The 23,287-nt window shown below is 50.4% G+C and overlaps 1 protein-coding gene across 1 annotated transcript; it reads left to right on the forward strand.

Moving 5' to 3' along the window:
* Window positions 1–1,430: 1,430 nt before the first annotated feature.
* On the forward strand, window positions 1,431–21,322 carry FKBP6 (FKBP prolyl isomerase 6). Its single transcript, XM_027704987.1, has 8 exons — window positions 1,431–1,601; window positions 2,913–3,002; window positions 3,547–3,749; window positions 4,835–4,954; window positions 5,937–6,131; window positions 6,386–6,495; window positions 10,012–10,093; window positions 20,914–21,322. The coding sequence occupies exons 2-7, from the start codon at window positions 2,987–2,989 to the stop codon at window positions 10,079–10,081; spliced, it is 714 nt and encodes a 237-aa protein (XP_027560788.1). The 5' UTR covers window positions 1,431–1,601; window positions 2,913–2,986; the 3' UTR covers window positions 10,082–10,093; window positions 20,914–21,322.
* Window positions 21,323–23,287: the final 1,965 nt, after the last annotated feature.

Consider the following 23,287-nt stretch of genomic DNA (forward strand, 5'->3'; position numbering starts at 1 on the left):
TATACTCCTCCCCATGTTCTCCCTATATGGTCCTAGTTTGCATACTCCGCCCTTGCTCCTCCCCGGTTACTCCCCTCGTTCGAGCAAGTTCTGCACCTGCCTGTCCGAACCCTCGTTCCTCTCGGGCTGTCGAGGACGCTGAGAAAGCCTGTTTCCCACAGTTTGGATTTTGGGTTTTTTGTAGGTTTGGTTTGATTTGGTTGGTTGGCTGGTTGGGTTGGGTTTTTAGTTTTGGTTTTTTTTGGGTTTTTTTGTTTGGTTGGTTGGTTGGGTTGCGTTGGTTTGGTTTTAGGGGATTTTTGTTGGTTTTTGGGGTGTTTCTATTTGGCTTTTTTCTTTTTTTGTTATTGGTGCTTTGGGATTTTTTGTTGGTTTTGGGTTTTTTTCTTTCTTTTTTGCTGTTGGTTTTTGGGGTTTTTTGGCTGTTTTTGGGGGGGGTTGTTTGATGGTTGTTGTTGGTTTTTTTCCTTCTTTTTTCTTGTTTTTGGGGGGTTTGTTTCTTTTTTCTTGGGTTTTTTTGCCTTTTTTTTGTTTTGGGTTTTTTTTTCTTTCATTTTGGTTTTTTTGGGGGGGTTGGGTTTTTTTCTTTTTTCTTTTTTTTGTTTTTTTTCTTGTTGATTTTTTGGGTTTTGTTTTTTTCTATTGTTGGTTTTTTGGGGGTTGTTTTTTTTTCTTTTTTCTTTTTTTTAATTTTTGGGGCTTTTTCTTTCTTTCTTTCCTGTTGGTTTTTTTGGGTTTTGGTTTTGTCTTTCTTTTTTCTTGTTGATTTTTGGGGAGTTGAGTTTTTTTTCTTTTTTTCTGCTTGGTTTTTTGTGTTTTGGGGTTTTTCCTTTCTTTTTTCGTCTTGGGTTTTTTTGGGTTTTTGGTTCTTTTTCCTTGTCCTTGTTTTTTTGGGGGGTTTGGGTCTTTTTCCTTTTTTTTCATTTTTTTTTTAATGTTGATTTTTGGGGGGTTGAGTTTTTTTTCTTATTTCTGCTTGGTTTTTTGCGTTTTGGGGTTTTTCCTTTCTTCTTGTTTTTTTTAGGTTTTTGGTTTTTTTCCTTTTTTCTTGTCCTTGTTTTTTTGGGGGGTTTGGGTCTTTTTCCCTTTTTTTTTTTTCCTTGTTGTTTTTTGGGTGGTTAGGGTTTTTTTCCTGTCGTTTTGTTGTTCTTCGGGAGGGGTTTTTGTTCCAAGGAAATGGCGGCAATGGCGGCAGCGGCGCTCGGACTACACCCCCCAGCGTGCACCGCGGCGCCCCGTGACGTTCCGCCTCCCATTGGCCCAGCCCCGCCCGGGGGCGTGTCCCTCCTCGCGTGTCTCTAAAGCGGGAGCGCCGGGCCGGGGCCGCTGCTCGGAGCGCGATTGGTCAGTGGTGCCACCTTGGCGGGCGGTGATTGGCGGAGCGCGGGGGGGCGTGGCCGTGGCCATGATGGCGGGAGAGGCGCGAACCGGGCCCGGGGGGAGGTGGCGGCCGAGGGGGGACCAAGACCGGGACCCGGGACCGGCAGCAGCCCCGGCGCCCTCTCAGCCCTTGCAGGACCTGACCGGCGATGGGGGGGTGCGCAAGGAGCAGCTGCACCCCGGCACCGGGCAGCTGGTGCCGCCGTCTGCCTCCGTGGCAGGTACAGCCGGGCCCGGGGACCCGGAGCCTCCCGTGGGCCGCGGGAGGGTCACAGGGTGCCCAGAGAAGCTGTGGTTGCCCCAGTCCTGGAAGCGTCCAGGGACAGGCTGGACGGGGCTTAGGGCACCCTGGGCTCGTGGGAGGTGTCCGTGCCCGTGGCAGGGGTGGGATGATCTCATTCTCCGTGGTCTTTGATGTCCCTTCCAACTTGAACCGTTCCATGATTCCCGCAGCCCCCCGGGACTCTGTGTCCCCCTCCTGGTGCTGGGTCCTGCCTGAGCTCAGCCTGGCCCTCAGCCCGGGGGGGGAATTGGGGTGCTCAGCAGCAACGTGGTGCCCGGATTCATGGGTACATCAGGCCCCTGAACAGCTTTTAAATAGCACTTAATAAGTTTAGTCTGCGTTCACCAGGACTAAAAGCTTAAACTCCTTGGCGGCGTGAGCTGGAGTGAGGGTGTGGTGCCCATCCGTGTGCCCTGTGCCTCAGTGCCAGGTTTGGTCGGGGTGGCAGGGCCGGAGGAAGGTGCTGGGGGAGACAAAGAGGGCAGAGCCTGTTGTGGAAGAGCCCCAAGCCTGTAATGTGGAGGTGCTGGTGGCTGGCAAAGACCAGAACAGGCACTTCAAAGTGCTGTGTCTTTCTGTTTCGGAGACTGTCTGTTCTCCTTATCACTGTTTTAGCACTTGGGATACCCTGTGTAACTTCTTGTGGCTGACAGATTAAAGGAAAGGGCATCTTGACCTTGAGGAAAGCAGGATTTCCAGGGCCCACCTGTGCTCACAGAGAAGTTTGCAGCTGGAACTGGTTCCTGAAGTGGTTTCAGGGCTGGTGCTGGATCAGAGAACACCCATTACAGTGTGTTTTCTGAGGAGAACTGGAGTCACAGATTCACAGCTTGGAGGGTACATTTTCCCCTTTGTTCCTCTCTCCAGGTCTCCAGATTTGGTTAGGGAATGCTTTGTTAAGTATTTCTGCTGATAACTGGGGCATTTTAATTTGCTCAGCTAAAGTTTCCAATTCTTAAAAGAGCAAAAATCACATCTCTTAGTTAACTCAGGAGTGTGAAGCAGCTGCTTTGTCTGGGGATGTTGTTAAAACACACAGCACCACTGGGCTGCTTGGGTGGGACCAGGTTTTTGGTGTAAAACACAAAGATTTGTGCTGCCTCTGCTGTTCCACACCAGAAGGAGAAAAAGAGAAGCAGGAAAAAAGGGTGTTGCAAATGCAACGCTGGGTGTGCTCCTGATGTTGCTGTCACTGGATGTGAAACCAAACTCTTGCTCTTCTCTTCTCCCCACTCCTCCCTTTGCACAGTGAAGTACTCTGGGTACCTGGGAAACTGGAATAACCTCTTCTGTTCCTATGGGCACGGCAAGTATCCAAAGCTGATGAAACTTGGAAGAGGTATGTTTGAGCCACAAAGTTGGTCCTGGGGCTCGGGGTTGTATTGAGACGTTTTGGGGCTCGGGGTTGTATTGAGACATTTTAATTCAGATGCTGTTTGGTGCCTTTAGGTTGTTTGAAACCTTAAAAAGTTGTCAGTGGAGCCCCAAATCCCCCTGGTTCAGATGGGAGAGGGAATGTGCACCTGTAACCGTCTGCCCAGGAGGATCAGGGAGGTGTTTCCCACCTGTTTGAAATCACCAGAGAGGAGATGCTCTTCTTTTCCAGGCTGGATGGGGCTTGGAGCACCCTGGCCTAGTAGGAGCTGTCCCTGCTCATGGCAGGTGTCGGGCTGGATGATCTCTAAGGTCCCATCCCACCCAGACCACTCTGGATCTGTGATACCTTGCACTCGGCCCCTCCACCTGGTAATCCACCGCAGAGCCGCTGACACAGGAGCTCCCACGGAGTTCTTCCCTTCAGGCTTTGGGAGAACTCATTGCTTGGTGTGTGAGGGGGGGTTGGCGCCCACGAGCCTCACCCCTGGCACCCCTGGTTGTGGCAGACATCACGCTGTGGGGGCTGGAGCTGGGGCTGATGTCCATGGCCCGGGGCGAGGTGGCACGGTTCCAGTTCAGCCCCGAGTACGCGTACGGCCCGCGGGGCTGCCCCCCCCTCATCCCCCCGGACACCACCGTGCTCTTCCACGTCGAGCTGCTGGACTTCATCGACTCGGAGGAGTGCGACGTGTTCTTCGAGCTGAGTGACGTGAGTCTCCTTAGTGAGGTTTGGGAACAACACGGGGCAGGGGTCGTTGTCCTGCCTTGGCCTTGTCCTGCCCTGTGGTTTTCGTGGCTCGTGGTTATGTTTGAGGAGAATGGAAAAAACATCCAGAGTCCCTGCCCTTTGTGTCCCTCCCGTTTGGGTGCTGCCTTTGTTTGCTCCTCTGGGCTGGAAGGAGTCGGTGGAACGGCTCCCGGTTATTTTTAGCTTTACCAGAAACCTCATGTTTACAACTAGAGGGCACCAGCTTCCAGGAATTCCTCTGAGGAGCAGGAAGGAGCTGTCTGTAACAATCCTGCTCAGTCCCAGTGCCCCCCCCAGCCCCCACCCTTTTGTCCCAGCCTCTTGGCTGCTCTCCAAGTGCTCCTTCCCCCTTCTTTCCTCCCTGGTGAGTTACGGTGTTATTGTTAATTCCCCTTTTCATGTCAAGGGCTTTGGGCTGTGGTTGTGGGTCAGTGACTGGGGGCAGAGGCTGGCGGGGGAGCCTCTCCTGCCCCCAGCACAGGCTGATTTTTCCCCCACAGCCCTGTGAGCAAACCACACTTGTAGCACTCCCTCCTTGCCCACCTTTTCTGGCTGACTGACCTCTCTCTGTGTGCTGGTTCCAACTTGCAGACCCGGGACAAAACCTGTCCCTCAATTTTTATCTTTTTTATGATTCTTGGGGCTTTTTTTTTTATTTTGCTGGTTGGTGTCTCTTGGGAGTGTCAGGCTGTCCCAGAGCTGCCCTGAGAGCAACTGGAGCAACAGAGCCTTTCAAGCAGCTTTGTGCCAGTGACAGTATTTGTGTTAACTCAGCTGTGTGCTGAGAGAGTTGGGCAGGATTTAAGGACACATTCCTGCTTTTTTCAGCCTTTCTGTGGGCCTGGGGAGCTTCCTGACCTCTTCATCAGGAATTACCAGCACAAAAAGTTTCGGCCTGACTGAGGAGATGCCACATGGTGATGGCCTGGCCTTGGCAAGGGCCTGGCTGCTGCTTTGATGAGAGGGGGCTGTGCAGGGCTGTCCTGTCTGGGCTCTGTGCTTGTTTCCTTTTGTTTGAGCTGAAATCCAGGTATTTCTTTCTCCAGGCACAGCAGGATACGTTTCCTCTAGAAAAGGTGTTGAAAGTGGCAGCCACAGAGAAAGAGTTTGGCAACTACTTCTTCCATAAGCAGAACTTCGGGGTTGCCAAGCACAGATACAAAAGGGTATGGAGCCAGGAAAAGGCAGGGTGTGCTTTGGGAAAAGCTGTCAAAGCAGGGATTGTTGTTAGCTCACCACAGCAGGTACAGGTTAGAGAGCAAATAACTTCATTGTCTCTTCCAGGCATAGTTTGGTATTGAAGAACAGGGCTTGGACACCTGGTTTTGTGTGGGCAGCAGTGGTGAATGAGGGAATAGAGTTACAGAATCCTTAGGGTTGGGAAAGCCCTTTGAGATCATCGGCTCCAACCATCCTCCAGCACTGCCAAGGCCACCACTAACCCATGTCCCCAAGTGCCACATCCACACGTCTGTTAAATCTGTCCAGGGGTGGGGACTCCACCACTGCCCTGGGCAGCTGTGCCAGGGCTGGACAACCCTTTCCATGAAGAAATTTTCCCTAAATTCCAACCTAAACCTCCCCTGGTGTGACTTGAGGCTGTTTCCTCTTGTCCTGCCCCTTGTTCCCTGGGAGCAGAGCCCAACCCCCCTGGTTCCACTCTCCTCTCAGGGAGTTGGAGAGAGTGAGAAAGTCTCCCCTGAGCCTTCTTTTCTCCAGGCTGAGCCCCCCCAGCTCCCTCTCCAGGCATGGAAATGCTCAGTTATTCCCAAACTGGAATGCATCTGCCACAGTTTTAGAGGTGGTGAAGATTCAGAGTTGCTTTTCCTTGCTATTTTTGAAACAAAATTAATTTAACTTGCCTTTCTCCCCGTAAGATTTCTCCTCCATGTTTGTCCTTAAAATCTGAGTCCTGGATGTAATTTTTCTTTTTCATTCTGCTGCTTTCAAGTTCCTTGATCAGCTCCTAAACCCGTGGCCACGTGGCTGAGCTGAGAATGCCACGTGCTATTTACAGTTCTGATTGTTATTACTTTTAGCTGACTGAGGTGAGCAGAAACAATGGGTGTTGCTGTTGGATGAGGTGGATTCCTCACTTTCCAGCAGGGATTTGTTGTGCACTGGTTGTTTTTTCCCCTCTCTGCTCAGGCTCTCTCCATCCTGGATCGCAGCCGCTCCAGCGAGGCCGAGTGGAGCCAGATCAACACTTCCAAGGTGCCTCTGCTCCTGAACCTCTCCCTCACTTACCTGAAACTGGAATGTCCTGAGCGAGCTTTGAAATACGGGAAGAAAGCCTTGGAGATGGACCAGGGAAATGTCAAAGCCCTGTTCAGGTGTGGCCAGGTGGGCACAAAGAAATCCTTCTGGTTTTATCATCCCAGAACACCCCGGCCTGGCTGTGCAGGGAACCCCTGAATTCTGCAGCAGTCAAGGTGTTTTGGCTGCACCTGCCCCTTCCCTCTGGGAATCTGTCACCTGGAGCTTCTCCTGGGGGATTCCTGAGCTACCTGGCTCTGTCTCAGGAATGTTTGTTGTTGAGTCCTGAAGAAGGGCAGTGAGTCTGTATTTACCTTGCAATGCACCCATCATCTTCCCAGGCTTGTCTCTGCATGAAGGAATACAGCGAATCCCGGGATTTCCTGACCAGAGCCCAGCAAATCCAGCCCTTCAACCGTGATATCAACAACGAGCTGAAGAAGTGGGCAAGGTGAGAGCCCTCCTTTCTATCCCTGGAGGGCTTAGACAGGCTGGAACACCCATTCCAAAACATTTAAACTGTTCGGGGGGAAAAAAAAAAAGCCCAAACACTAAACTGTTGGGTTAGTGAGTGACTTGGGAAAAGGCAGCTGGGGGAAAACTGCTTGAAACATTTTTGAGGCACAGCAGCTACAGGTGAGGAGCTGGGAGCAGCCACCCTTTCCATACAATTGCTGTGGTGGGATGGGAGCAGGTCAGGATGAGGACAGGGATGTGGGGGCTGCCAAAATGCCTCAAACGCAGTGAATTCAGCTCAGTTGATTAGAGCTTGGTGCTAATAATGCCAAGATTGTGGGTTCAGTGTCTGGAGGGGCCAGTCACTGAAGAGTTGGTCTTGAAGATCCTTGTGGGTCCCTTCTTAATTCAGAATATTCTGTGACTCTGTGAAATGCAGTTGGCTGGAGCTCCAGCTGATCATGTCCTGGATTAATAAGTATGATTTTCATACTTACATTACATGTTGGGTAATCACAGCAGCTTTTCTGCACTGCAAGTGCTTCAGTGCACAATACTACAAATACTGCTGTTTGTTAAAAGTGAATTTCTTGCTGGTTTAGAGGTAATAAGTGAGCAGCCCTGAAGGCAAACTCTGCCTTCTCCCTCAGGCTGAGTACAGGACAACCCTGCCAGCTTTAGTCATGGCCCAGCCCCACCAAAACATGAGTAATGCTTGTCTCTGCCCTCATTCTGCTCTTCCTTTGAAACTGCCAGAAGCACCAGCTAGTTCCCAAAAGTATGTGCTGTCCTGGCACTGTTCACAGGGGCAGGAGTGATGCCATGCCCAGCTCCAGAGCTCACAAAGCAGCCCTGGAATACGAACCCCCTTTTGTGTGTCACTGCCAGGCACTTGCAGAAAGGTTTGTAGGCAGCAACAACATCTAAAAGAGTGGCTGGTGCTGCTGGAAAAGCCAGTCTGGAGGGCTGAGTGCCTTCTCCAGGGAATGTTCTGGTGCAGAGCTGTTCTGTCACATCAGTGTCCTGTGTATCCACATCATCTTTCATAGTCTGTGATGACACCAACTCTTCGAACTTGTTCTGTTACTTCTGAAGCACAAAGAGCTCGAAGGCAGGATTAGCTGTTGGTGTGGAAGTCTGAAATAAAGCCCTTGTATTCATCCAGATCTCCCTCTGGGTGTGGAGCTCCCAGACTGTGAGGTGAGGGCAGGGAGTTCTGCACTAGATCTGGCTCCTCTGGAGGCTGGGTCATGTTCAAAGCTGGAAGGCCTCATTCTAGAAGCCTCTTGTGTTCCATTAGATTTGTTTGAAATATGTTGGCAGGTAAAAGAGGAATCTTGCTGACGGTGTTGAGGTGGTGCTGCCAGGAAGCAACAAGGCATTTGTGCCTCTGTCTGCTCCAGCTCTGGAGAGAGCAGCACCTACAGCAAAGATGTGTCAGAGCTGAGTGTGCATTAAACCACTGTTGTCCTGCAGTTCCTGCTCCAGTGCCTGGTAACATTGGTGTATATTTTGTTTTTCACCATAGAATGGTTTGGGTTGGGTAGGACCTTAAAGCCCATCCAGTCCTACCCCCTGCCATGGGCAGGGACACCTTCCACTGTCCCAGGTTGCTCCAAACCCTGTCCAACCTGGCCTGGGACACTTCCAGGGATGGGGCAGCCACAGCTTCTCTGGACAACCTGTGCCAGGGCCTCCCCATCCTCACAGCCAAGAATTCCTTCCCAATATCCCCTCTAACCCTAGCCTCTGTCAGTGGGAAGCCATTCCCCCTTGTCCTGTCCCTCCATCCCTTGTCCCAAGTCCCTCTCCAGCTCTCCTGGAGCCCCTTTAGGCCCTGGAAGGGGCTCTCAGGTCTCCCTGGAGCCTTCTCTTCTCCAGGTGAACCCCCCAGCTCTCCCAGCCTGGCTCCAAGCAGAGGGGCTCCAGCTCTTGGAGCATCTCTGTGGTCTCCTCTGGACTTGCTCCAGCAGGTTCAAGTCCTTCCTGTGCTCAGGACCCCAGAGCTGGAGGCATCTCTGCAGGTGGGATCTTTTACCTCTGGCAAAGAGTGGAATTAGTAGGAAATAGATGAAGCCAGTGTTAATTGGGTGTTGTTAATGAGGCCATACCTCAAGCTCCATCTGGAATGTTGCCTTTGCCTGAGAAAACTTGCAATGTGATCTGGCAAATGCTTCAGAAATTGGAGTATGGATCAAAATCCTGTTTTTAGAGGCTTTTCACTTCCTTCCTGGGTACATTTACCTTCTGCTGAGAGGAATGTCATGTTAATCAGCAGCTCCCTTTTGCTGTCTGAAACAAAGCTTTGGAAAGCATCTGTTTACCAGCTGAACCAAGTTCTAGGCAAAATTCACTTCACTGGAGAAAAGACAGAATCCAGGGTGAGGGGCATGTGGAATGTGTGTCTGGTACCAGCTGTGGTGGTCTTGGTGCAAATTCTGTTGCTGGATTTGGGAATTCTATTGGAAGGCTTGTGTTGCATCAAATCCGGGATGAAATGGGGCTGTTCCAATGTCTGGCATGAATCTGTCCCTCCAAACAAGGGGCCCTTGGATTTCCTGCTGTGGTTGGTGTGGGAATGTGCTGTCCACAGATGGGCATCCATGATCTGCTCAGCCATGTCTGTCTGAGCCTCACCAGGAGAGATTTGCTGTGCTGGGATTTCACTTAACCAAACCTTCTGAGGGCTCTGGGCCCAGAGGTGCTGAGGGCAGGGCCTGGGAGAGCTGGAGCCACCCTGGGGCTGGTTCTGCCATGTTGCACAAAAACCTTTGCTTTTGGCCTTATATGGCAGCAGATGCAGGAAAACTGACCCCGTGGGCAGCCACTGCTCCCTGGGACAGCTCCCAAACTGAGTCACCCTGTGGCTCAGGGATTCCTCTCCGGTGAGGTGAGAGCACAGGGAGCAGAGGATGCTGTGCCTGGATAAGCAGGGATTCAAATGGAGCAGGCTGGGAGGCTTCTGCTCTTTTGAAGTGAGAACGGAGGAGGGAACATCTGCCTTGTCATCTCCTTAGTCCTGACACAAATCCCTGCTGTCCCCTGCCCATCCTGTGTCCATGGTGGTTATCCTGGTGTGGGGCACTCAGGCAATATCTCCTGGGTGCTGAGGGAGCTCCCACAGGGAGACACAAAACTATCCCACAGCACATGGGTGGGGTTCCTCTGCACTGTCCCACACTTCCAAAACTGGTGTAGAAATCATCTGGCTCCCGAAAGGCAAATAAATTATTTAAGCTGGATTAGAAAGCTACACCTCTACCTCAGTTAGCTTGGTCCAGTAAAGCAGATACCCAAGATCTGAGGAGGAGGCACAACATTTCCAGCTCTTCTTCCCTGACGTGGCAGAGAAGGACTTGGATGAGCTGTGTCTGTGCTGCAAGCACACTGTTACATTAGGCTAATTTATTTATGTAGAAAAGTAATATTCTATAGAAAAAATAAGGTCTGTTTTTGGGTTGTGGCCCTGGCAGTCCCCAGCTCTTGATGCCATCCTGTCTCTGCTCTGCAGGTGCTACGAGGAGTACGTGGAAATGGAGAAGGACATGTGCTGCAAAATGTTTGACAGCTCTTGTGGCTGAGCAGGAATCAAGGTAACCAGGCTGTGAAAAAAGGCTGAGCTCTCCCAAAACCTCTGTGCTGTGTTCTCAGGTGGGGAACCTGCTTCTCTTCTGCGTGGGAGGGTTTTGGAGGCAAAGTGGAAGGTGAAGGGGAAGGGCGGGATGGTGAAATGTTGCTGCATCATCAGCTTGGGGAATTTTTCCTGGGACAGGGACCTGGAACTGCCAGGAGTTGAGTAAGTTTGGTTTGTTGTTTCCTGTGCTGCTTATCCCAGCTATTCCTGCTCAGAGCCAGGGGGAGGAATAGCTCTGTAGTCTTGTTTCTCTGCCAATTAAAAGAAACAAAAAAAAAATTGTTCCTGTCAAACTTAAGAATTGGATTTCCTCCTCCCCTCCAGCTCTCCTGTCTGGAGCTGTTGGAATGCCTCACTTCAGAAAAATCTAAATATTTTATTTCTGGGGGTTTTTTTGGTTTTTTTCTGTTTTTTTTTTAAATATTAAAAAACCTGTTTGGAGAGAAAATTTCAAATGACTGTTTTGGACTCTTTAAAGCCTTAAATCTTCCAGCAAAATTGACGGGTTTATAAATGCACAAAGGCTCTTTGATCATTCTTTTTTTTTTTTCTTTTTTTGTCAAAACCTTCAGGGGGGTACAAGGGGGAGGAGTGGAAATCTTTGCTGGTCTCTTGCTTTGGGGTAAACCCAAGGGAAGGAGTTGTGGAAAATGACAGCAGCCTTCTGTCAGGAAGCATCCCCAGCTCGGGGCCGTCACTTTGCTGCTGTTTTCTCTCTCTCCTGAAGCACAGGCAGCACCTCCTTGCTTGCAGAAAATGAGTATTGGCAGCCTTTCCATCAGTGCAATGGTGTTTTTAAGGTTGACTCTTTTGTCTGTGCTTGTGAGGGAGTTAAGGCAGTGTTTGAGGAAGAGGTTGGGTCCTAAAAGAACACAACCCTCTCCTGGCTGGATGTGCCTCCTTGTGTAGCCTTTACCCTTCCTGCTGCCCCTGTGCCTTGGGCCAAGCTGAGTGTGTGGCCTCAGAGCACAAATCCTTCTGCCCTGGCTGTGGGATGACACTGGTGACACCTGTCACAGGTACCTGCCCCAAGAAAGGAGCTCTGAAAGGGGATTTAAGACTGACGAGGTCTTGTGCAGGAAGTTTGTGGCTCTGGGCTTGGCAAGAGGCTCTGCTTCTCCACTTGCTGAAGTCCAGTTTGGAAGCCTGTAGGACCTTGGGTCTCATTCCTGATGGTGCCTGACCTGGGAAGCTTTCTGTGTGGCTCTGGGCATCAGCTTGGCCCTGCTTTGTAGTGGGAGTCTGAGGGATTGTAGTGATGTGGGGCACCACACGGGTCCTCCCCTGGGAAGGTTCTGTGGCCTCTTGTTTCCCAAAAAGTGGCTTGTGAAGGTGCTGATTTCCACAGAGCTGGGGGAAATAAACCAGTGGGTTTGGTTCGGGGAGACTGAGAAGTACAAAGGGAAAGGGAAAAGGAGACACTTCTATAGGGCTGAGCTTAAGGATTGGGCTGAGCTCATCAGCCAGAGTTTTTATCCACTGACCCCAGTGTGTGGAGTTGTCCCACCTTACACAGCTTGGAAGTTGATTTTAGTTGCAGCATTAAAAATAGACCAAGTCTCCCAGACAAACATAAATCACCAAAACCTAAACAAGATTCTACTGTTCATTCATGGCAAGAGAAGTCCCTTTGCTGGAGGAGGTTCCTGCAGGGCCTTTGAGCTGGAGGTTGGGCTGCTGCTTTAAAACCTCATTACACATTCAGAGAGGAGCAAAGCAGTTCCAGCAGGAGCTCCTGCTCCCTGTCAAAGGCACTGGGAATTAGTCAGGCTGGAGGCAGAACATTGTTTAGTGTTTTCTGACAGCCTTGTACCAGTTTAGGGCACAAGCTGTACTGGGGCAGTCTGGCTCCATCCCTTCTGTGTTAGGCACTGAGTGAGGAGATGGCCTGGGAGTGCCGTGGTTGATGATCCAGTGGAATCACAACAGTTATGGAAAACTTTCCTGCATACCAGCTGGCAGGTGCTTGTGGAGCACTGAGCTGACCTGTGGTCCAGCTCCCAAATGACTTGGAGCTGTAGCTGTGGCTTTTCCTCCCTCCTGGAACACTGCTGCATCCCTCCCCTGCCTCAGAGCTCCTTCCCAGGTGCAGTGCCTTTGGGGAGTCCTGCTCTGCTGCAGGGACAAGGTTCATTCCTCTGCACTGAATAACCCAGGGCTGTGTTGTATGTTTTGTAGAATTGCACCCAAACCTGGGCACACCTGAGCATCCTCCTTCTGCCCGGTGTCTTTGCAAGGGATTTTGCGGTGATAGGATGAAGGAGAATGGTTTTAAGCTGAAAGAGGGGAGATTTACATCGAATATTAGGAAGAAATCCTTCCCTGTGAGGGTGGTGAGGCCCTGGCACAGGTTGCCCAGGGAAGCTGTGGCTGCCCCATCCCTGGAAGTGTCCAAGGTCAGGTTGGACGGGGCTTGGAGCAACCTGGGCTAGTGGAAGGTGTCCCTGCCCATGGAACAATATGATCTTTAAGGTTCTTTCCAAGCCAAAGCATTCCATCATTTCTGTGTCCTTCTCACTGTAGAGCCCAGTTCCTCAAATTGCTACAAACAACATCTTGCTCAGAACACAGTTCTCACCTTTTTAATGCAGTTTGTGGTCAAAATAGATCTTTTCTTTGGTGAAATGCAAGGCTGCTCGTGGTGCATCCTGGGGGAATTCAGGAATACTCAGAGGGAAAAATAGAGGCACAAACACTTTCTTAAATCCATCCTGCTGCAGTTCCTTGGAAATGCCTTTTGTCCCTCTCTGGGTTTGGGGTATTTAGCTGCCTCTGTCCACTCTGTGTGGTACAGGTGTGTCAAGCCCAGTTTCCTGGGATGTGCAGAGCTGGAAGTCTTCCTTGGTGTCCCCAAAACTGCAGGATGGTGGGCTGAGGCCTGCTGGCTTATGGGAGCTTTTGGTAGTTGTTTGAAAGACCCAGCAGTAAAAAAAAAAAAAAAAAAGAAATTTGTCATCATTGTATTACCATGGTCCTTCATTGTTAGAGATCTAAATCATGAGGAGTGGGGACAAATTCCTTAGGAATGTAGTAGAGGGTCCTTGGTGATACTTTTGTCCCAGAAAGATGAGCATTTGAGCTTTTTTTTCTTTTATTGTAGGTGGGCCAAAGTTGAAAGCTTGTCTCTAATGTGCACCTCAGCTCAGTACATAGGAGAAGTGGTCCCAGGAGTTGGGAGCACACAGGGAAATGTTCCAGTGAAAACAAACAAGGGCTGAAATTATGGCAGGAAACAGTAACTGAGGTCAAACTTGTGATTGCCATGAATAGCAAGTCCTACCAATTCTGAAGGCATTAATGGGTGAGAATTGGCTGCAGAACTGGGGCTGTGTCACCAGGTAGAAGTGACTATAATTGGGTTTAAAATCAGCAGCAGTTGCCAGTTAAACTGACCTAATAAGCTGAAAGAGACTTGCAAATAAACGGAGTCTGTGCATAAAACAAAGTCCTGCCTTGGGAAAGCTCCAGACTTGAGAGTAAACAGCAACTTGCTCCTTCCCCTCCTGCTCTGGTTGTTCCTGGGATCTGAAATGTGCCTCCTGCTGATCCTGTCCCTCCCCACTGCTGAGCAACACAGAACCAGCAATTCACTGCTCCTTTAGAATATGCAAATTCCTGTCCCACAGAGGTGTCCTGTGCTGCAAAGGAAATTGTTAAATCTCTGCTTTCTGCTGAGCCTGGCTGGGTGAGGGGGAAGGCTTGAAGGAGGACTTAATTAAGCATTCTCCTTGTTAAGCAAAGGAAGGAGAAAAGCTTTTAATGAGGTGGTTGGGTTGGGGTTTTTTGTTTTCCCTCCAGCTCTCTCCTCTTCTAGCATCTTGCCTTTTTTTTCTTTTTTTTTTTTGTCAGAGTTGTTCTGCAGTTCCTTCCTGCAGCAATACCTGTAATATCTCTGTGGTAGGATCTTGGGCTCTGGAAACTCTGGAGAAAGGACTGCAGGACCTGGTTTTAGGGATGCCCTGACATGCTTTCCCAGTGGGTGTACTGGACATGGGCCTGGATGCACTAGGGGAGGTTTTTCCAGACTGGGAGGTCTGGCTTGGGAATTAGAAGCCAAAATAGGATGTGAAAGGGAAAAGAGCAATATCTCAGTGTCCTACAGTGCCCATCTTCCAGCCTCATCCAAGGACTGCCTTGGGGCCCTGGGCTGTCCTCTCTGATCTAGGAACTGCCTAAAGCCTGGGATTCCCCCTTTGTGCTCAAAGACAAAGCTCCCAGGTGAGACTGGAGCAGATCCCTGGCTGCATCTCTGACAGGAGGGTGGAGCCAGGTGGGGGTCAGGCTCTGCTCCCAGGGATCAAGGGACAGGACCAGAGGAAATGGCCTCAAGCTGTGCCAGGGCAGGTTTAGATTGGATATCAGGGAAAACTTCTCCATGGGAAGGGTTGTAAAGCATTGGAGTAGACTGCCCAGAGCAGTGGTGGAGTCACCATCCCTGGAAGTGTACGGAAAACATGTGGATGTGGCACTTAGGACATGATTCAGTGGTGAACAAGGTGGTGCTGCACTGATGGTTGGACTTGATGCTCTCAGAGGGCTTTTCCAACTTTCTGTGAGTCTTGTTTTCCCCCAGCTCCTGCCTGAGGCCACCTGGCCATGGGAAGGCCAGGCTGAGTCCCCAGGGAATACCCCTGTGGGGGGTTTTACTCCTCAGAGCCTTTGCCAGGAGCTCTAATACAAAATATTCTGCTGTTACAAACCAGTAGAGCATGAAGAAGGTCCTGGGCTCTTCTCATTCCCATGATAAGTCCTGGTTTATCATGCAGGTGCAGTTTAAAGAGAATGGATTATGTGTAAGATGGGAATTTCTTTATGAACTTTTAGCTTTCCAGGGCATTTAGTCACTGACCCTCACTTCCAGCAGCAAGGAAACACACAATTATCCTAAATTTTTCTCTGAATTATAATTTTTAAAGCCTTCTTTCTCCACCCTTTCAGTGGTGCCCTGGCTGGGCACCAATCCTGCTGCTCTGGGAGCTCCAGGTGTTCTCTCTGAACTAGCAGAAGAGATGTTTTTGTCCCGTCTATTTCTCTTAGTTTTAAATCCAGGGATTTTAAACGTTCATAAAAACTTTTACTGACCTGACACCCTTCAGGGGAGGTGCTCTCCTGGTTACAAGAGGGTGCTGGTGCTGGTAAGAGTCTTAAACCTGCCAGCTCTGAGCTCCAGCACAGTGAGCAGGGAAACAGTGACAGGCTTGGGAAGAGCTTTAAATGCAGAGACAGCTGAGGTTAAATGAAATAAGTGCTGAGGGCCCTAAAAGTGTTCATTGTGGTTTTGGGAAATACTCCTCTGCTTCTCAGCTGCCAAGCACTGCATCCCAGTGCATGGAGTCAGTGAATCTCAGAATTTTTTATGTTGGAAAAGCCCTCGAAGGTCATCGAGTCCAACCCTTCCCCCAGCACTGCCAAGGCCACCAGTGACCCATGTCCCCACGTGCCACATCCACATGTCTGTTAAACCCCTCCAGGAATTGGGACTCCACCCCTGCCCTGGGCAGCTGTGCCAGGGCTGGACAAGCCATTCCATGAAGAAATTTTCCCCAGTATCCAACCTGACCCTCCCCTGGCACAGCTTGAGGCCGTTCCCTCTCCTCCTGTCCCTTGTTCCCTGGGAGCAGAGCCCGACCCCCCTGGTCTCCCCCCTCCTGTCAGGGAGTTGCAGAGCCAGAAGGTCCCCCCTGAGCCTCCTTTTCTCCAGGCTGAGCCCCCCCAGCTCCCTCAGCTGCTCTGTATTGGGGTGTCCTTTCCATCAGCTGATGGATTGGGAGCTGCATCCCTGCTGGAACAGCCCCTGGGTGCTGAGGGCTGTGTGTGACACCGGGGCAGCAGCGCTTTGCAAACAGACCCTGTTTGTGTCTGTCGGCACCAGGAGATCCCAACAAGGGGATTTGGGGAACGTGGTTTTGGAAAGACTTTTTGCTTCAGATACAGGGAGTGTCTTGGCACTGCTGAGAGCTGCTTTGCAGAGCTGGAGAGTTATTTCCAGTATGGACAGACATGCCCTTGATGTGCCTCCCGCACTGCCCACCCTGCTCTGCTGGGGCTGTTGATTCCACAGAATGCTGGGCATTATTGACCTGGGAGTTATCTGAGCTCTTCAAGGACTGGGAGCTGCTCTGAGGATCAGTGTCAACCCTGACTTGCTGGGTGAAAGTCCCTTCTGAGTCAGAAGTGTGTGTTGAAGAGTTCATCCCTTCTTTCACCTTCTCATAATTGTCTCTCTTGTGAGACCTCTTGCTCTCTGAACAAGTGGTTTTGCTGCTTTATCTGGGTGCTCTTTGAAGGGGATTGGGTTTTGGTGGTTGTTTTTTTTTTTTTTAGAAGTGCTTAGGAATGAGCTCTGCTTTCTGTTCTTCCTTTTTACATTAGGAATCCTTGTCCTATCCCAGATCTGAGCAGACTTGACAGCTCCTCCTTCCATCACCTCAGGTTCAGGATGGCAGTGCATGTCATCAGCATTCAGGGCCTTTGGAGTCGAGACTTGTTAGAGATCTCTGGAGAATTCCTGCTGCCACTGAGCTGTCTGTCTGGCATACAGGCAGCGCTTGGAACTCGCTGTGGATCCTTTGCAGAGCTGAGGATCATGACAAATTGACTGGGGGGAAAAAAATCCTGAGAAAAAAAGCGTTTAAGAGGGCAGTGGGAGTTCATGTAGCTTGGCTCTAGAAACAAGGAGCAGCACATCTGCTCCTCCCACCTTCCTCTGTGAATTTGGGCACCTTAGATGGGGCAGTTGGAACCTGTGCCAACCTTTGGATGTCTGGAGGAGTGTCTGGGTGCTGTGTGCTCTGCAGGAACACCCCCACAGCCACCTCGGCATTGAAGTGGCCACTTGAAGCACTCACAGCTGGACATCCCCAAACAGCACTTGGGGAGAGGGGAGGGCATGGCTGACTGCAGAGCCACTTCCTCAGAGAGCACATAAGTGGTCCCTAATTAGGGAATTCTCTCATGGCATGCTCAGAGAAAGCCCCCAGGGATGGCAGTGCCTCGTGTCCAGATAGAGCAGGGCAGCCTGGAGTTGGAAATAGCTGCTGCTGTGCTGTGTCAGGGTGGATTGCCCAGATGTGGAGTTATCAGCTGCTGAGAGCACCGTGGTGCTGCTGGGCTTTCTTCTTGGCACTCTGCAGCCTGTCACTAACCTCTTGTGGGCTCCATGAGATTGTTTCCCTCCTGGCTGTGGTGGTTTTTCTCCAGGCTGTCATTCCAGAGTGGCAGTGCCTGTGGGGCTGGGCAGGGTCTGAGTGAAGAGCCCTTTTCAGATGGTTGCTGTTTCCCAGCAAGCTCATGTGGAGCTGTGGTGTTGGATGTGCTGGATCCTTCTGGCTACTGAGCCAAAACTTCCCTTCCTTTCTTCTCCGTGCCCATTGAAAATCCCATTTAGATCCAACACAAGCACTGAAGAGAAGGTGCTCTGTCTTCCCTAAGAGACATCAGGAGGCTGCATTTCTCTGAATATCCTTTGAGGTCACTTTTCTGGGATATAAAAGCCTTCCAGGCTGCCCCCACCAACCTGATTTCTTGGATACTTCCCTTGAGGAACACTCTTCTCACTGAGGGGTTATCCCAGTGCAGTGCTGCTGGCAGCTGCTGCCTCAAGGTATGGGTGTAGTGAGGGCTGAACTGGCAGGAGAGATGGTTTAATTGCACAACTCCAACTTTGCAATTTCTTCATGCTTTGATAAAAACTTTATCTGCTGTGTTTAGTGCTTCCCTGCAGCCCTGCTAGAGAATGGAGGCAGGAGAAGGGGGAGCTGGGAAAGATGCACCAACAGTTCTCTGTGCAAAAAAAAGCAACTTAGACCAAATTGTAAAGCCTCAGTTAAACATTAACTGTTAATTATGGCTTTAATGCAGAGTAAAGGTGACTGTGGATATAAATGACCTGTGACCTGGTGTGTTGCTCACTGTGAATTGATGGTTGGCCTTGTCATTGCAAAGGAGGAATTAAAATAGCCGGGACCAACAGGCCTGTGTGTGAACTTCAAAGGCAGCCTGTGCCTCGCTGAGTTGCTGCCAACCTGCTGTTAAGTGAAGGAAACAATCTTGGAGCAGGGTCCTGCCTGGATTGGGCTGTTCCCCTCCGTGCAGGAGCAGCAGAGGCTTTGAACCCTTTCCAACTCCCGTGTCTGCAGGACCCTCTGGTTCCCCTCCACTTCTCCTCTGATTGTGGAGCCATTAGGTGGAAATGAAAGAGATGAGCTGATCAAACACTCCCTGAAATGGCTTTAGGGTTTCAGTTTGAATATTTTTTTAATTAGCTGCATGTAAAGACTTTATTACTTCAAATAGCAGCCACGAAACCCTCTCGGTTTGATCCTTTATTTTCCTGGTGCACACGAAGCATCAGTAGCTGTAGGTTTGTACCCAGTTAGACACCCCAAACCACAGCCAACAGCCAGTGGGAACATGCAGGGATCAGCTTTGAAGTATTCCTGTTGGGAACACATGAAGGAAGTGCTGTGTGGGGATGGGATCAGACTGACAAGGAGCAGAGTGGAAGTCAGTCGCATTTTAGCGGGAGCAAGGATGCTTTAGTCTGACAACACACAGAACACTGTAGCACATCAAGAGTAAGGATTTTTTTTTTTTTCCCCCCACACTTCAAGCCTTTCTTTCCTTGTCCTGGCTGATAGAACTTCATGCTGTGAACTGGAGAAATGATTTAAGCATTTCTCTCTGATTCATTTTCAAAGAGAAGAGATCAGCTGAAGTGTCCTCCAGTCGTTTTCCTTCTTTAGAAACTTCTTTTCCCCCTTCTCCTGCTCAGGGGAGACACTGGAAAGTGCTGCCAGCCTGAACTGGCTCTGGGTATCTTGTATGTCAGGAACATCATGTCCCCCTAATTTTGGAAGGATTGGCAGTAAAAGGAGCCTGTGAAATGAGGCTCTTGGTGAGTGTGGGTGAACCAGGATGGTGACTCTGCCCTGAATCCCAGTTTGTGCGAGGCTAGAAATCTTCACTCCCGTGTTTCTGGCAGCCTTGAAAGTTCCTCTGCTCTTTTGTGCTTTTATTATCCCAAACTTTAAATTGGGGACAGTCCTTGAGAGAGGCACATTGTGCTGATTCAGGCTCAGTTTTCTGGCAGGGTGGCCCTTGAGTCACGGGTTGTGTGTGGCTCTGAGCGCAGGGACTGACAATCCCGACAATCCCGGCTGCTCCGGGGTCAACGGAGGGAGATGAGTCACTGGGGTGAGCAGGAGGCTGGGCTGGAGACTCCTGATGTTCCTCACAGCCCTAATTATCCAGTGATCCTGTGGTGCCTTTCAAGGATGTACAATGAATGAGGTGTGGATTCTGAGCATCATGTGATGCTTCATCTTCTCATCCTTTACTCTGTAAAGCGGCCGTTTCCCTCACAATTCCTGCTTTTTTTGCCTCCTGGTTAGCAGCCTGTAAGTTGATATCCTCTAAGGGACAAGCTTCCTTATTTTGCTACCAGTAATTTGATTTCCATGTGCAGGCATGGCCAGTGCAGCTGGGCTGGCTGAACCAGGATGCTGGAAAAGTATAAAAATGGGTTTTGGACTCCTGGTATTCCTGAGCTGAGTCAGGCACCTCTTGGATGGGATCCTTTGACCCTCAGAGCTGCTGCAGGATACACATAAGGGGTTATCCTGGGGAAAGGTCCCAAGGATTTTCCTGATTTTTATCTATTCAGTCTTTGCTGTTTCCGCAGTGATTTGGTACCTTTTGCACTGATAAATCAGGGAAGTACCCCCTGTATCATTATTTCTTCATTGGTATCTCAGAGGTGCCACTGGCAGCAACACCACAAGCAGCAGGATGTGACACCAGGCACAGGAGAAGGTGCTGGGTTTGAGGGTCAGGGAGGGGGGAAGGTCCTGGCTCTGCAGGAGCAGAGGGAAGGTGTGGCTGGGAGAGGCTCTGAAGGAGCAGATGAGTTTTTGGCAGCGAGGTCAGTGGAGCCATTAGAAGGTGAGGCGGGAGAGCCAAGTCCTGATCAGTGACCCAAGAGGTTCCCCTTTGAAATTCAGAGCTGGGGAGGGAGGAATCACAGGGTAGAAACACACCTGGTTCTTATCCAGAGAAAGCTGATGCTGCACCAAGGTGCTGGTTTCCTTCTGGAAAAGGAGGGAGGGATGGGGGTGGGGGCTGAGATGAGAGAAAGGGACTTAGCTGGATATGGAATCTGCCATTTCTCCATGTGTGCCAGGGCTCCAGGACCGGTGAGGACCCAACTGCAAGTGGGAGCAATGGGTTGAGGGCAGGTAACAACACCCAAAGCACTGGGGGTGCTCTGTGATCCATCCCAGGCCTCCCAGTGCTCCTGTCCTGCACCAGGAAGGAGCTGGGAGCAGGGAAACATGGGGAGAAACAACAGGAAAATGGGATGAGGAGAACAGTGAATCTTCTGGGAGACACGGGACTGTCTCCAAAGGCAAAGGGTGAGTATCCAGGCTTTGGTTTCCCAGAACAGAAGTGGAGAAGCACAAGTGATGGGAAGCATGGATGCCCCTGTGCAGGAAAGGGGGTGGCCTGAAGAGTTCTCTGAGGTTTCCCTGAGCTGGGCTGGCCACTTTTGAGGTCTTGTCACTTAATACTGTTTTATCCAAGTCCTCCACAAGGAAGTTGAATGGATTTTATGGGGATTTCCCTGTGCCTGTTTCACCTGTGTTAATCCAGAGAATTCCAGGTGTTTCTTTCAGGGCCACTGGAGCTGTGCTGGTAACCACAGACCATTTAATTCTGAAATGGATTAAACTGTGCAGGTGATGCCTGGGAGACACTGACTGTGATGTTTTGTCATCCTAGGACCTTTCCAGCTGCCCAACCCTTGGACAGGAGGGAGGCCCACCTGGGGGCATGTGGAGATTCCAGCATCACATGTTTTGGGAAAAGGAGCAGGAGCACTGTCTGCTTTGAAAGATGAAGTGAAAGTTCTGATTTTTGTACACAAACTGATTTTCATGAAGTTGGGTTTGTTTGCCGTGTTTTGAGACGTTTTCCAGAAGAATTAAGTCCTCCTGTCAGAGAGAGGAAGGTGTTCCTTCTGTCTGCTTGAAGAAAACTCTTCCCTGACATCCTACCTCTCCTGCAGGTTCCAGGCTGCTTTTAGGGAATCTGTAAGTGGGAGGAGGATGCCGTGAAGTTTTGTATTTACACAGGTTGTTCTTTAAAAACTTACGTTTGATATTTTTGTTCTGAGAAAATAAACCAACCTGAGCATTAAGGCTGTGCCAGTTTATTGTGCAAGAGATATTAATGCCTGAAAGGAGCTGGAATTTGGGAATGGGGTCTGATTTGTTGCTGTAGAGCTGACTCCCTTTGTGGGCAGCAGCGTGTTGTGCTCTTTGTTTTGGCTGGATGTTCCTGTGAGTGTTGGTGCTAAATTTAAAATTGCTGAAGAATGCCAGCTTTGTCCCCTGCACATCCTGTGACTCCTCCAGCTTCCCTGGAGTTGGGTTTTTTGGGAGCAAATTCCACTGTGTGCTCGTGTGGGGGTGAGGCTGGAATTGAATAAATGCAGAGCCAAAGATGCTCCAAGGGCTGGAGCCCCTCTGCTCTGGAGCCAGGCTGGGAGAGCTGGGGGTGTTCACCTGGAGAAGAGAAGGCTCCAGGGAGACCTGAGAGCCCCTTCCAGGGCCTAAAGGGGCTCCAGGAGAGCTGGAGAGGGACTGGGGACAAGGGATGGAGGGACAGGACAAGGGGGAATGGCTTCCCACTGCCAGAGGGCAGGGATAGATGGGATACTGGGAAGGAATGAGGGTGGGGAGGCCCTGGCACAGGTTGTCCAGAGAAACTGTGGCTGCCCCATCCCTGGAAGTGTTCCAGGCCAGGTTGGACGTGGCTTGGAGCAAGCTGGGCTAGTGGAAGGTGTCCTTGCCCATGGCAAGGGGTGGGACTGGATGGTCTTTAAGGTCCCTTTCAACTCAAACCATTCTGGGATTCTGTGAATTCCACAGCAGGGGCTTCCCAGCTGTTCACCTGTCCCGGGTGCTCTTGTCTGTCCACTTGTCCCTGCTTTTTTCCAGGAGGGTCTAAAACTGATCCCCCCCAGTCAGTCCCGGTTTGTGCTGCCGAGCCCTTTCCCGGCCCGACACTAGATGGCAATGCCTCCTTCCCAATGCTTCTCCAAAGGCCGGCGACCGGGATTCCTTTCTGATGGGCTTTAAATCTGGATATTGGTGTTTTTCTGCACCAGTTGTCCTGATAATTTTGCTTGGGAGCTGATGCCTCTCCCCTAAAAGAAGTGGAGAAACTTTTCCTGGGATAAGACCTAAACACTGTAGTTTTTCCAGCAGGAGCCAGTGCCTGTCATGGAGCTCCCTGCCATGGGCTGTGCTGGCACTTCCCTGCCAGCCCTTGGGATGATCAAGTGTGGGCAGCTGGATCCATGAGTGGAAACTTGGCACATCCCTGTCCACCGATGACCTTGGAAAGGCAGAACCTCCTGCTCCCCACAGTGGGGACCAAACCCAGCAGAGAAGGCCTTTCATCTGCTAAATCTGAACTGCAGGACTGTGTGTGGGTGGTGTGGCTGCTGTGGCACACTGAGGAGCTTTCCAAGCCTCTGGAAGGTCTTCTCCAGTCCTGCTGCCAGTGGCAGAGAACAGCAGCCACTTCCCTGTCACTCAGCCCACGCTGGTGACTTTGTACTTGATCCAAGGTCCCTCTCCAGGTTAACGGGCAGTTTGCTGCTATCTGACACTTCCCATGGTGAACTAGACCTTGCTGAAGTGCATTTTTCCACTTTTCCTTACCAAATTATGGCCAAAAATTACTTTCCTGAGCTTTATTTATTTAATTTTTTGTTGTTGTTATTAAAGGAAGAAATACAATCTTTCAGCCTCTGGGCAAAATCAAAGGTGTGTTTGGACCTGACTTGGCATTAAAACAGAAACACAAATCCTTAACTTAAAGAGACAAAAATCTCTACAGAGAACCACATGTTCTGGTTGGTAGTCAAAAAACACAGGCTTGGAGAAGTTTCCTACTGGAATTTTTGATTTTGGCCAAAATGCCTCCCCTTGCCCCCACCCCCCCATATCAAATACTTTTTGACAAACACCCTCAGTGTGTTCCCTGGAGAAGCCGCTCCCAAGGTTGGTCCCAGCTCAGCAGTGCTCTTGTATTTCCAGTTTGGGTTTATCAAATGTCAACCTCCAGCTCCAGGTTTGCTCAATTC

This window comes from Neopelma chrysocephalum, unplaced genomic scaffold (assembly GCF_003984885.1).
Source record: "Neopelma chrysocephalum unplaced genomic scaffold, ASM398488v2 Primary Assembly neopelma1_299, whole genome shotgun sequence".
Taxonomy (NCBI): domain Eukaryota; kingdom Metazoa; phylum Chordata; class Aves; order Passeriformes; family Pipridae; genus Neopelma; species Neopelma chrysocephalum.